The 13390-nt window shown below is 41.9% G+C and overlaps 1 protein-coding gene across 1 annotated transcript; it reads right to left on the reverse strand.

Moving 5' to 3' along the window:
- Positions 1 to 228: 228 nt before the first annotated feature.
- LOC121578490 (tubby-related protein 1-like) lies at positions 229 to 11576 on the reverse strand. The gene is made up of 15 exons (XM_041892854.1): positions 11315 to 11576; positions 10369 to 10422; positions 9110 to 9146; positions 5955 to 6078; positions 5600 to 5713; positions 5385 to 5492; positions 4973 to 5086; positions 4388 to 4549; positions 4200 to 4285; positions 2982 to 3149; positions 2468 to 2580; positions 2236 to 2344; positions 1858 to 1956; positions 1066 to 1237; positions 229 to 666 (listed from the first exon to the last, which is right to left on the reverse strand). The coding sequence occupies exons 2-15, from the start codon at positions 10413 to 10415 to the stop codon at positions 533 to 535; spliced, it is 1587 nt and encodes a 528-aa protein (XP_041748788.1). The 5' UTR covers positions 10416 to 10422; positions 11315 to 11576; the 3' UTR covers positions 229 to 532.
- Between the last annotated feature and the right edge of the window lie 1814 nt (positions 11577 to 13390).

Below are 13390 nucleotides of genomic sequence, written 5' to 3' on the forward strand. Positions count from 1 at the left end.
ATCTCCAGTGCTCAGCCTTGCATGCAGCATCAGCATCCCTTTACTTTCGTCACTGTACTCAAGGATCTCCAATGGAAAAAGTAATCTTGTTCCCAGAAAAGTTGATGATTATCATTGTCATGAGACCACAGGAGGTTGGTGGCTCCTTAATTGGGGAGGACGGGCTCGTGGTAATGGCTGGAGTGGTATTAGTGGAATGGTATCAAATATATCAAAACACATGGTTTCCAGGTGTTTGATGCCATTCCATCAGCTCCGTTCCGGACGTTATTATGAGCCGTCCTCCCCTCAGCAGCCTCCTGTGCATGAGACGCTAACAAACAAAACAATCACAGAGACAGTCCATGTGTTATCAAATGCACTTGGGACCCACCATCTCGTCTAAGACATCCATCCTTCCATCCTTTTATGCACCTTGCACTTATGTTGAGTGTTAAAAAATGGTGAACGAAATTCTTCTTTCTGGTAGTGTGCATCTGTAGTATAACGAGTTGCAGCAGCTTGAGGAGGCACCAGGGCCCATGGTTTCCTGTTATTCACAGGTTATTTTGCCATCAAAGCTGGATAGAGCGATGGCAAAGGCCTGCACTGCACACATTGGGTAGCTATAGTCCAGAGTGAAAGCATCATCTGCTACTCGTCCAAACTGCATTACAATATAGGCCTCTAGAATAAGAAAAATGTACACACACACAAACATTTTATATTTACACTTTTGCGGAAAATAAAACAACTCAAAATATACTGTATTAGTGGGTTTTGTGACTTTATCCAACCTTATTCACCTACGTTTGTTATTGGAATTTCATCTGCCGGTATTGTTTACGTTTGACGTTTTAGTCATTTAGCAGACGCTCTTATCCAGAGCGACTTACAGTTAGTGAGCGCATACATTTTCATACTGGCCCCCCGTAGGAATCGAACCCACAACCCTGGTGTTGCAAACGCCATGCTCTACCAACTGAGCTACACGGGACTATTGTATATGATAGTTACCAGAAATAAACAATATGTAAACAATGTTATGATTGTGGATGATGATTTTTGGTTTGAGTATCTTCTCACCATCTTTGCTGTGGATGATCTGAAAGTTTTTGATGGAGGCCTGTGTGACCCTGCCGTTGAAGTTCAGCACATGGGACGCCGTGTCATCATTCCATGTGGGGGTCTTGTTGTGGAGTTCGATCAGATTGTCCATCTTTCTGTTCTGGAACTTCATCAGTAAACCATTGTTGTCCTGAAGAAGAGGGATGTGGGAGAAAAGCAGCAACATTAGCTGGTCACAATAACAATATGGATAATGAGGAATGTTGTATTCAAGTGATAAAAGCGAATCATCCGATATACTATGTGGCCTCCCGAGTGGTGCAGTGGTCTAAGGCACTGCATCGCAGTGCTAGCTGTGCCACTAGAGATCCTGGTTCGATTCCAGGCTCTGTCGCAGCCGGCCGCGACCGGGAGACCCATGGGGCGGCGCACAATTGGCCCAGCGCCGTCCAGGGTAGGGGAGGGTTTGGCCGGCAGGGATGTTCTTGTCCCATCGCGCAGGGGTACGGTGTTTCCTCCGGCACATTGGTGCAGCTGGCTTCCGGCTTAAGCGGGCACTGTGTCAAGAAGCAGTGCGGCTAGGTTGGGTTGTGTTTCGGAGGACGCGCGACTCTCGACCTCCCGACTGTAACTACCAATTGGATACCACGAAAACGGGGGTAAAATACCCCCCCAAAAATAAAGAAATAAAATAAAATATTTAAAAATAACAAAACAAAAAATAATAAAGATTAAATAATGACTAAGGTGTTGTTCATCCTCATCCATAACTCAGGCAGAATGACATCTGTATAACAATGGTTTACTTACACTGCGAGGTTGGATGGGTACTCGTTCACTGTCTTTGCCCATCCCTGGGATGATGACGGTCAACTTTCTGGGACCCTTTATTCCTAAGACATTAGTTTCCTGTCGCCAAAGGTCAGAGAGATATGCGGAAATAGGAATTAAATTTTTATGGAAGTTGATCCACCATTGATCAATTTAACATACGATTTTCTAATAACAATCTTATAATGAACATTCCTTGAATTACCTATAGCCCCTTTACTAACCATTTGTAACCCATTATAAATATTAATTTAATGTCTCAACTATACAGAAACAATTAGCAGTTAATAAACTACTTATAAACCCTTTTGAAAAACCTTTATAAAGGGTACTTCAATATAAATGTCAAAGCCTTACATAAATGATGGCTGCTAGTTCTTGGCGAGCATTGGACATGTCTGGTAGTGCTCTGTCTGGGTGCAGAGCATTGTCAAACACTGTGAACTTAGTGCCCATCATATTGGACCTATGGAGGGTAAATCATCAATCCATGAATGAAACGAGCTTATGAAATGCATGATTACAGGTGTAATACTAATTACTTTATAGAAATGTTACAGTTTGATCTATAACTGTAGCTTACGGATACCTCAACTTTCCAATGAAATTTTCTCCACCTCTTGACAAGTCTGTGGGGTCTATGGAGATAAGGTAATTGGAGGTTGTGCTTTTCTTTCGTTTTCTCCCAGCCAGTAGAAAGACCTGTAAAAACACAGAATAAATCTCCTGGACAATGATTCCTCAAATTCATATCATAAATCCACAACTTGGTTTTAAGCTCACGTTGGCTCCATCTTAGATTGATTTCTAAATTAAATCGCAAAACCTCAAAAGAGTGACTCATCTGAAGCCACATTTGTGGATTGTAATACATCAACAGACGGAATACATTAAAATGTTTACATTTTAGTCATTTAGCAGACGCTCTTATCCAGAGCGACTTACAGTTAGTGAGTGCATACATGTTTTTTTTGTTGTTGTTTTTTAATACTGGCCCCCTGTGGGAAACGAAACCACAACCCTGGCATTGCAAGCGCCATGCTCTACCAACTGAGCTACACAGGGCCAGAAACCCCTAAACTTGACCTCTGGGAGTGCCTCACCTTCTTTTCATTGTCGAGGTGGAGATAGTATGTGGGGTACAAGCCTTTGTCCATGCCCCTCTTGTCCCGGGTCATCTTGCATTTGACCGTCACCCCCTGCTGGGCTGGCTGCAGGACAAACTCCTCCAGGCTGTCAAACTCAATGTCTGGGGATGGAGGCCTCTCCTCCTGGATGTAGGACAGAGAAAACCAGGATTATCAGTTTATCAGCAGGTTAATTTAAACATGACTCTAGGCTCCAATTCTACATTTTCATCCTCTCTCTTCGCCTTTTTCTTAAATGCATTGGAGAAGGTCTGAGGGGAGGGACCTTGGACTTTCTTCTCCAGTGTGGTTGAGAAGGAGGCAAGGAGTCATCTTTTTGGAGCCCTGATCAGAAGAATCCAGAAATGTATACGCCCCCCGACAAGCCATCACTGTGCAATAGCAACATTGTGACCTAGGTCACGATTCAATCCGTATCGCAGAAGTACAGCACTATAGTGCGATTCAAATGTAAAGGTAATTTCCGATTTAACCGACATAGGCAGCATTTACAGTGAAATTTCAATTGTGCTATAGCGCTGAACTTCTGCGATACGGATTGAGTCGAGCCCTTACTCACCAAACAGGGACCGGCAGAGACAAACCTCACTAAAACAGGGACCGGCAGACACAAACCTCACTAAAACAGGGACCGGCAGACACAAACCTCACTAAAACAGGGACCGGCAGACACAAACCTCACTAAAACAGGGACCGGCAGACACAAACCTCACTAAAACAGGGACCGGCAGACACAAACCTCACTAAAACAGGGACCGGCAGACACAAACCTCACTAAAACAGGGACCGGCAGACACAAACCTCACTAAAACAGGGACCGGCAGACACAAACCTCACCAAACAGGGACCGGCAGACACAAACCTCACTAAAACAGGGACCGGCAGACACAAACCTCACCAAACAGGGACCGGCAGACACAAACCTCACTAAAACAGGGACCGGCAGACACAAACCTCACTAAAACAGGGACCGGCAGACACAAACCTCACTAAAACAGGGACCGGCAGACACAAACCTCACTAAAACAGGGACCGGCAGACACAAACCTCACCAAACAGGGACCGGCAGACATAAACCTCACTAAAACAGGGACCGGCAGACACAAACCTCACCAAACAGGGACCGGCAGACACAAACCTCACTAAAACAGGGACCGGCAGACACAAACCTACCTTCTTCTTCTTCTTCCTTTTTCCCTTTTTATTTTTTGTCCCTTTTTCTGCCTCGGATTCAGAATCATCACTCTCTGATGCTTTGGCTGATAGAAAAATAGAACATTAGGAAAACTTGTTTTTTCACTGACTGGCAGGAAGATGCCCAAACACTGGAGCTGTATTGAATTAAAACAGAAAACACTTGCCTTTCTTCTTCTTCTTCTTGTCTTTGTCCTTGTCTTTATCCTTGTCTTTATCCTTGTCTCCCCCTGCTGCGAACATGGATGCCGGGTTGGCGTTCTCCTTCTTCTTTGATTTTGACTTGCTGGACTTGGTTTCTGGTTCACTGTCATCACTATCAGATTTGGCTGATAATGATAATGAGAGAATGCACTCCAGGTTATGATCATATCACAGTGTACCTACAGTGCTGTAACATTATTGCAATGTGTTCTCTTCCAAAAGGGGTGTGGGACTTCTGATGTTGGAGATATTTAGACACAAATAATACATGATGATGGGTTAGAGATTTTCAACCGGCAGGTAGCTTAGTGGTTAAGAGTGTTGTGCCAGTAACCGAAAGGTCACTGGTTCTACTCCCCGAGCCGACTAGGTGACAAATCTGTCGATGTGCCCTTGAGCAAGGCACTTAACCCTAACTGCTCCTGTAAGTCGCTCTGGATAAGAGCGTCTGCTAAATGACTAAAATGTAAAATGTCAAGTCGATCATTATTTATCCCTAAAATTGCAGCAGTGTAAAATCAATATGTAAAGCTAGTGTTAACGGTTACCTTTCTTCTTGCTCTTGGCGTCTGACTTATCCATATCTCCATTTACACAGAACAGAGAAGCTGGTTCCTTTTTCTTGGTGTCTTTCTTCGATTTTTTGTCATACTCTTTGTCATCTGAAAAAAGACGTGAGACAAAAATACTTCTAACAGCGATGCCATTTTGTTACCAGTGCTATACAAAAAAAAGTTACATCCGAAACTTGTTTATATATTTTGAAACGTTTTGCATTCTGTCTGGTGTGTAATCTGCAACAGTTTATTTGGTGCTGACAACGTAAGGCTGTGCAGGACTAGTGTTTCCTTTCACTCAACATTACACAATTAAATCTCCTACCTAATCTTCTTAAACCAGGTGTATTCTTGTTGTCTAGTAACTCCTTTAAGAAAATTGCTTTCCTATACATCTGCCCACCTTTAGCTTTGGGTTTCTTCTCTTTGCCAGAACCTTCTTTTGTGGTCTTTTTCTTTGTCTTTTTGTGTGGAGTCTCTTCCTCATCATCTTCTTCTTCTGTATCTGAACCTTGAGCAGAAAAGAAGTGCACTTTTTATTGGGTTTTAAATACGTTTTGATGCTTTAACATGCAGTTCACGTAGAGCATCATCTCAGTTATACTGCTGACTGCTTACCTTTCTTTTTCTCTGGCACACTTTTTGTTTTCTTCTTTGGCTCGTCTTTGTCTTTCCCTTTTTCCTTTTCTGGCTTTTCTTCGTCTGGTTTCTTTTTCTTTACCTTTTTTCCATCTATTTTTTCAAAAAACCCAGAGATTGAGAGATGACCTCCAAATAAATTAATATATTTTTGAGTGATAGTCATATTTATTCATTACATTTGGATACTGCACACTATCTCAGATATACATTATTTATTTGTGGATTTGTGGATCACCAACATTTTGCCAAAATGTTGGTGAACTTTTAAACAATCATTTGCGTATGCCTCATTTGAAGACATCTCATTGAAACTGTGCAGAGCAGTCCGTACTTTGAACAGCAGGACTCTCCTCTCCAGACAGCTCTTCGCTCTTCTTGCTCTTGCTCTTTTTGGGCTTGGCATCGGCACCATTGGTGGCTGGGCTGGCTGACTCTGCCTTCTTCTTCTTTGGCTTCTAGAAAGCATTATCTACAGGAAGAAGAGTCAGAGATGAGACGAGGAGGAGAGAGGGGCAGACACCAGAGAGAGATGACACAGCTATGCAGTAAGAACAAAATCCTACATTAAGATCTACTGTATGTGCATAACAGCCTTTTGCATGAACCATGCATTTACACTGTGTGTCTAAAACATTAAGAACACCTGCTCTTTCCATGACAGACTGACCAGGTGAAAGCTATGATCCCTTATTGATGTCACCTCTTAAATCCACTCCAATCAGTGTAGATGAAGGGGAGGAGACAGGTTAAATAAGGATTTTTAAGCCTTGAGACAATTGAGACATGGATTGTGTATGTGTGCTATTCAAAGGCTGAATGGGCAAGACAAATATTTAAGTGCCTTTGAACAGGGTATGGTATTAGGTGCCAGGCACACCGGTTTAAGTGTGTCAAGAACTGCAACGCTGCTGGGTTTTTCACGTTCAACAGTTTCCTGTGTGTATCAAGAATGGTCCACCACCCAAAGGACATCTAGACATATTGACACAATTGTGGGAAGCATTGGAGTCAACATGGGCCAGCATCACTGTGTAACACTTTCGACACCTTGTAGAGTCCATGCCCCGACGAATTGAGGCTGTCCTGGGGGCAAAAGGGGGTGCAACTCAATATCAGGAAGGTGTTCCTAATGTTTTGTACACTCAGTGTATGCCAATAGTAAATGTCTGCACAGGAGCATGAGAATTTTAGTGACTTACCATTCAAAAGACAGTGTAAAGTGCAAGCGGAAAGGTATGGAGACAGAAACAAGTAAAGCACTGTACATTTCAAATCACACTACTATAAATCCAGTATACTTGATTATCCAATATTATATATTTTTACTACAGTGTCAAGACATTCTCTTAAAACCGATTCGCTTTCAAAAAGGAAATAGTGAACAGATAATAATCATTAGAATATTCTAGTCAATACTTCCTATATTATGTAACCTGCCCTTCTGACACAGTGACCTAACAATCAAGCATTTCAGTCACCTGCCTCAATCACATAAACATGTTGCGTCACATCCAGTGCTAAGGAATTTACATCATTATATTGTAGTAGTAGGGCTTTAGAGAGAGATTTAGAGTAATAAACAGAGCCATAACTACACAAGGCTGCTGAGGAAAACAAGTATTGAGAGGAATGTTTCTGTACCTTAGAATCAATGCACATATAATTACAATTGGCAGATATTTTCTTCTCATTCTTAAAAACACTCTTGTGCACTTCCACATTGTGCAGTTGGAAGTGCACCGAACAATCCAACGTTATTCAACACACAAGCACATTCAGCTTTTCTCCCAATCAGTCCTATTCACAGGCCATGTCCCACAGTAACCAGACAGTTGTCCCACTATATGAGCCTTGCTCTGGTATTACTGGTATTATGTCAGCCAGCCTCCCACTACTCCCAGCAATCCCTTTCATGGGACTACTGACCGGAAACCAACTATCACCACACCACACCACAGCATCCCAACAAAACTAGAATAAGGTCAGCCACTGTGATTCTGGTCATTTAAACACTGACTGACGGAGTGCAGCGATGGATGACCACAGTAATCCGATTAAGATGTGGCTCTATTTCTGTCCTCACCTCATTTGAGTAATGGCGGCCTGCAGACAAAGCTGTCATCATGCCATTTTTTCAAGGGGGGAAACCGATGGCAAATTCAAAATCTTTGCATCCACTGCATCAATATGTTTAATATTTAATCTGTCAGATGGGTAAATCCTTCGCCCACAGTTTCAATGGGCATGAGGCCTCTGTCAACCCCCCAACCCCAGCCTTTCCCACACCATAGCAATATGTTACTTCACATATGTACCAGAACCTCGTCACAGCCCAGTGGCCAATTCTACAGAACCATCGTTACACAACAGACACCAACTCAGTGGCCTTGTGATTAAAGTGAGATTGGAAGATGAATAGTTCGATCCCCGGCCGAGTCATACCAAAGACTGTAAAAATGGGACCTGGTGCATCTCTGCTTGGCACTCAGCATTAAGAAGATAGATTGGGGGCCTTGTGATAGACTCGCATCCAGATGGTGTCCTTTTAAATTAAGCTGCCTCACGCTATGAAACAGGAGTTAGGCTCCTGCTCCTGTGAGCCGATCTGGCTTGCACAAGGGCTACTTACTTACTACGCACAACAGGCTGGGGTAAATCAGCCACTTTAGAACTGTAACAATACCACAGCAGCATGCTCAATCACTTGAGTATTCTGTTGAAATAATCTGATTACTGGTAAACTAGTCTTCTATCCACTGAATTGTCTAGCAATCAAGAGGGCATGTAATTGCATCTGTAGTCATCGTAAACACCATTACAGTATATCTGAATGAATCACAATGCTATTAGAGAAATGTTATAACTTTATAGGACCCATCACGAGTATTCCTTCTCTCTAGCATCCTTTCAACAAGAAAAGCTCTTCAAAACACAGTTACGATAACTTTACCTTCTCTGCAGACATTGTGTGGACAGTGACTTCAGCTCTAACAAACTACAAACTCCTCTTTTCCCTAAAAGTTCTTAATTAAAAAGGAAGAATAAGTAGGCCATTCAACACAATGGAGATAATGAAGAAAGTGGGGAGCCTAGGACTCAATTGCTCGCAATCAGCAGAAAGTTTCTAATAGGATTTATGTGTAAAGCCAGCTGCTCTTCAAAAACAGAGAGACGTCAACAGGACGAACCAACATGGCGTGGGAGAAGGGGGAGGAAGTATGTTACGTGTACACAGATTACAAGCACAGGTCCACTATACACAGGTGGTGACACCCCCCCTCGTGAATGTAATGGTCGATGTGACTCATAACCAACCAATTTTGACTCGGACACAACAACTTATTCTCACAGGAACTGAGCGACACCCAGACACAAATAGACATGTAGATGGACAACTAGTGTCTTAAAAATGTACGAAAAGGCACACCCAGCTACCTACTGTAGGTGTCTTTTTGTATTTTAAAACTTTTTATGGTTGACTTTTACCTTCTGTGGAGTGGCCACATCTTGACTTTCTTGAGACCTGTGGAATCAATTTTTAAATAGCATGACACTTTTGAATAATTCATTTTTTCAGACATATGTTTTGGCAAGACAGAGATGACATAATGATGCATAGAGCTGACATTACGTCTTATTCTTAAATACAGTGCCTTCAGAAAGTATTCACACCCCTTGACTTTTTCCACATTCTGTTGTGTTACAGCCTGAATTTAAAACGGATGAAATGGAGATGTTTTGTCACTGGCCTACACATAATATTCCATAATGTCAAAGTGGAATTATGTTTTTAGACATTTTTACAAATTAATAAAAAATGAAAAGCTGAAATGTCTTGAGTCAATAAGTATTCAACCCATTTGCTATGGCAAGCCTAAATAAGTTCAGGAGTAAACATTTGCTTAACAAGTCACATAATAACTTGCATGGACTCACTCTGTGTGCAATAATAGTGTTTAACATGATTTTTGAATGACTACCTCATCTCTGTACCCCACACATACAGTTATCTATAAGGTCCCTCAGTCGAGAAGTGAATTTCAAACACAGATTCAACCACAAAGACCATGGAGGTTTTCCAATGCCTCGCAAAGAAGGGCACCTATTGGTAGATGGGTAAAAAAAAAAGCATACATTGAAAATCCCTTTGAGCATGGTGAAGTTATTAATTACATTTTGGATGGTGTATCAATACACCCAGTCACTACAAAGATACAGGCGTCCTTCCCAAGGAAGGAAAACCACTCAGGGATTTCACCATGAGGCCAATGGTGGCTTTAAAACAGTTACCGAGCTTAATCGCTGTGATATGAGAAAACTGAAGATGGATCAACAACATTGTAGTTACTCCACAATACTAACCTAATTGACAGAGTGAAAAGAAGGAAGCCTGTGCAGATTAAAAATATTCCAAAACATTCATCCTGTTTGCAACTAAGCAAAAGCACTAAAGTAATACTGCAAGAAATGTGGCAAAGCAATTCACTTTATGTCCTGAATACAAAGTGTTATGTTTGGGGAAAATCCAATAAAACACATTACTGAGTACCACTCTCCATATTTTCAAGCATAGTGGTGGCTCTAACATTTTAAACACATATTTCCACTTTGTCATTATGGGGTATTGTAGATGGGTGATCAATTGAATCCATTTTGAATTCAGGCTGTAACACAACAAAATGTGGAATAAGTCAAGGGGTTTGAATACTTTCTGAAGGCACTGTATATTAAGACCAAGATCTTACCTGTCATCTGTCCAGACGTCTCTGAGCGTATCCTTCTGGAGAGGCATAAGTGTCCTGAGGAGAGGGGTAGGAATCATAGAAAGAGACAGTGGTTGTGTTAGAGGAGTGGATGGTTGTTCTGGACATAAGTCAAAAAGGTGGGAAGAACCCTTCTAAAGAACGATTGAAAAATAAAATAATGTTATTTTCGTTGTAAGCCTATGATTTCAAAATATGATCACTTCTTCATCAATGTAATACATTTACAGTATGTGTTTTTCAATTGAAATGGTTGTGCTTAATCTTTCTTTTTAAATAAATAGTCACATGCATGTACACACACACGGAGGCAGACAAACACAGGCAGGGATCTAAATTAAAATGTTTCATTGGTTACACTGGTGCTCCCAACTTTAAAAAGTTAGGAGCACCACATGCAATTTAGGGGCACCAGAAAATAACATTAAAAAAAATCCAGTTTCCTTTCTTTCTGTGGCCCCACATGTTTGGATATACTGGTAAAGTTAGCTAGCCAATTAGGTAACGTGACTGAATAAAGTGTAAACAAATGGTTAACGACGCGCGAGTAGGTTTAGAACTGCCCACGACATGGTTTATGAATGTAAAATGCGGTCCCGCGATCCGCTATAGGAAGAAAATAAGGTTGCGCCGGTAATATGGCTCAGATCGTTTGACCTGGTTGTGCTAGAAGCAAGCCGTTTTTCGCTGTAGTAATGGTGCAACCATGACGCTATCGAATATTTTTCTCTAAGGCACCCGGAAACAACGGTACAGCGAAGCCTTAGCATCACAACAATTATTATATGGGAGATTGTTTTCCTAGTCGCACGGTGCTCCCAAAATACAACTCCTGGTCACGCAGCAAAATATTTATTCGCATATGCGACCAAACCTGAACACAGGCATAAACACAAGCTCAAACATGCACGCACACACACGTATGTACCTTTGACTGGCTCCAAGTAGGTGCTGATCATTGGATGTGTGCTGTGTTGTGGTCTCCCCTTAGCCCACCACAGTGTGACTGTCCACAGGGGTTCATACTGATCCTGCCCAAGTGGGCTGGTCATATGACCACTTCACTAAGATGATTGTCTACAGAGCAACAGGTCCCCTCAACTCCACTAATGCACTCCACTGTATTCCACTTCACACTACTACTACCTCTTAATAGGATTGCCCACAAAGGATTTGGTCCACTCAACAACTCCACTAGTCCTCTCCACTACTACCTGTTAATCAGATTACCAGCAGGGCAACTGGTTCCTTCCACTACCACCCACCCCACCAGGACACGACAAGACATCCTGAACCCCCTCCAACTCTTGTCCTCCCACTTCACTACGGTTTACCATAATCAGCTCTGCACCATCTGGGGACTTTTCAATCCTTTTTAGAAGAAAGAGTGAGATCTGATAGGGTTGGATTGTGAATCTCTATTCTAAGGGTGCCCTAACCTGACCAGGATAAGAAAAGACTGATTCAACATTCATCCTAGTATATGAAGGAGAACCAGTGTGTGTTTACCAATTGTGGAGAAGTGGCGTTAGAGCGGAATGCAACAGTCATATGAAGCATAGTTGTAGGTCCTACTTTCTACCACCAGATGCTGCTGAATATCAGCAGACCATAAGTGTTGCAGGAGCCAGTACCAACACATGGGGGCGCACATCAGACTTTTGAGAGATTCTATGCAATCATTAGAGTATACAGCCATTTCAATCGATTCTGAGGCAAATTGAACTGAGAATCACAAACGCCTACAATATTTACGTTGCAGGTAGATGTTTTTATAAGCATATTGCATGATGATAATGTGTTATTCATTGTAACAATATGTACTTACATTGCATTTAGGCTACACTCTAACTGTTAACTACCCTGGAACTACACAGGTTAGTAAGACGCAAAATGGTTATATTTTCACGATTTTCATTCATTATACTAGTTATACAGTCAACTCCAAAATGATTGGCTCCCTTGATAAAGATGATCAAAAAAGACTGTATAAAATATATAATACAAATACTGACCTACACTACCGGTCAAAAGTTTTAGAACACATGCTCATTCAAGGGTTTTTCTTAATTTTTTACTATTTTCTACATTGTAGAGTAATACTGAAGACATCAAAACTATGAAATAACACATATGGAATCATGTAGTAACCAAAAAATGTTAAACAAATCAAAATACATGTTACATTTGAGATTCTTCAAATAGCCACCCTTTGCCTTGATGACAGCTTTGCACATTCTTGGCATTCTCTCAACCAGCTTCACCTGGAATGATTTTCCAACCGTCTTGAAGGAGTTCCCACATATGCTGAGCACTTGTTGGCTGCTTTTCCTTCACTCTGCGGTCCGACTCATCCCAAACCATCTCAATTTGGTTGAGGTCGGGGGATTGTGGAGGCCACGTCATCTGATGCAGCACTCCATCACTCTCCTTCCTGGTCAAATAGCCCTTACACAGCCTGGAGGTGTGTTGGGTCATTGTCCTGTTGAAAAACAAATGATAGTCCCAATAAGCCCAAACCAGACGGGATGGCGTATCGCTGCAGAATGTTGTGGTAGCCATGCTGTTTAAGTGTGCCTTGAATTCTAAATAAATCACAGACAGTGTCACCAACAAAGCACCCACACACCATAACACCTCCTTCTCCATGCTTTACGGTGGGAAATACACATGCAGACATCAATCCGTTCACCCACCCTGTGTCTCACAAAGACACAGCGGTTGGAACCAAAAATCTCAAATTTGGACTCCAGACCAAATTAAATTTCCACTGGTCTAATGTCAATTGCTTGTGTTTCTTGGCCCAAGCAAGTCTCTTCTTATTATTGGTGTCCTTTAGTAGTGGTTTCTTTGCAGCAATTTGACCATGAAGGCCTGATTCACACAGTCTCCTCTGAACAGTTGATGTTGAGATGTGTCTGGTACTTTAACTCTGTGAAGCATTTATTTGGGCTGCAATTTCTGAGGCTGGTATCTCTAATGAACTTATCCTCTGCAGCAGAGG

Source organism: Coregonus clupeaformis, chromosome 12, assembly GCF_020615455.1.
Source record: "Coregonus clupeaformis isolate EN_2021a chromosome 12, ASM2061545v1, whole genome shotgun sequence".
Classification (NCBI taxonomy): Eukaryota; Metazoa; Chordata; class Actinopteri; order Salmoniformes; family Salmonidae; genus Coregonus; species Coregonus clupeaformis.

Bases quoted from the DNA above. Each gene is read 5' to 3' on its own strand.
- LOC121578490 (XM_041892854.1), bottom strand. From the start codon at position 10,415: ATGCCTCTCCAGAAGGATACGCTCAGAGACGTCTGGACAGATGACAG. The intron at 5,087-5,384 runs GTGGGCAGATGT...GTCTTTTTTCAG, and splicing joins GAAGAAACCCAAAGCTAAAG to ATGACAAAGAGTATGACAAA. The intron at 2,345-2,467 runs GTATCCGTAAGC...TACCCTCCATAG, and splicing joins AATTTCATTGGAAAGTTGAG to GTCCAATATGATGGGCACTA.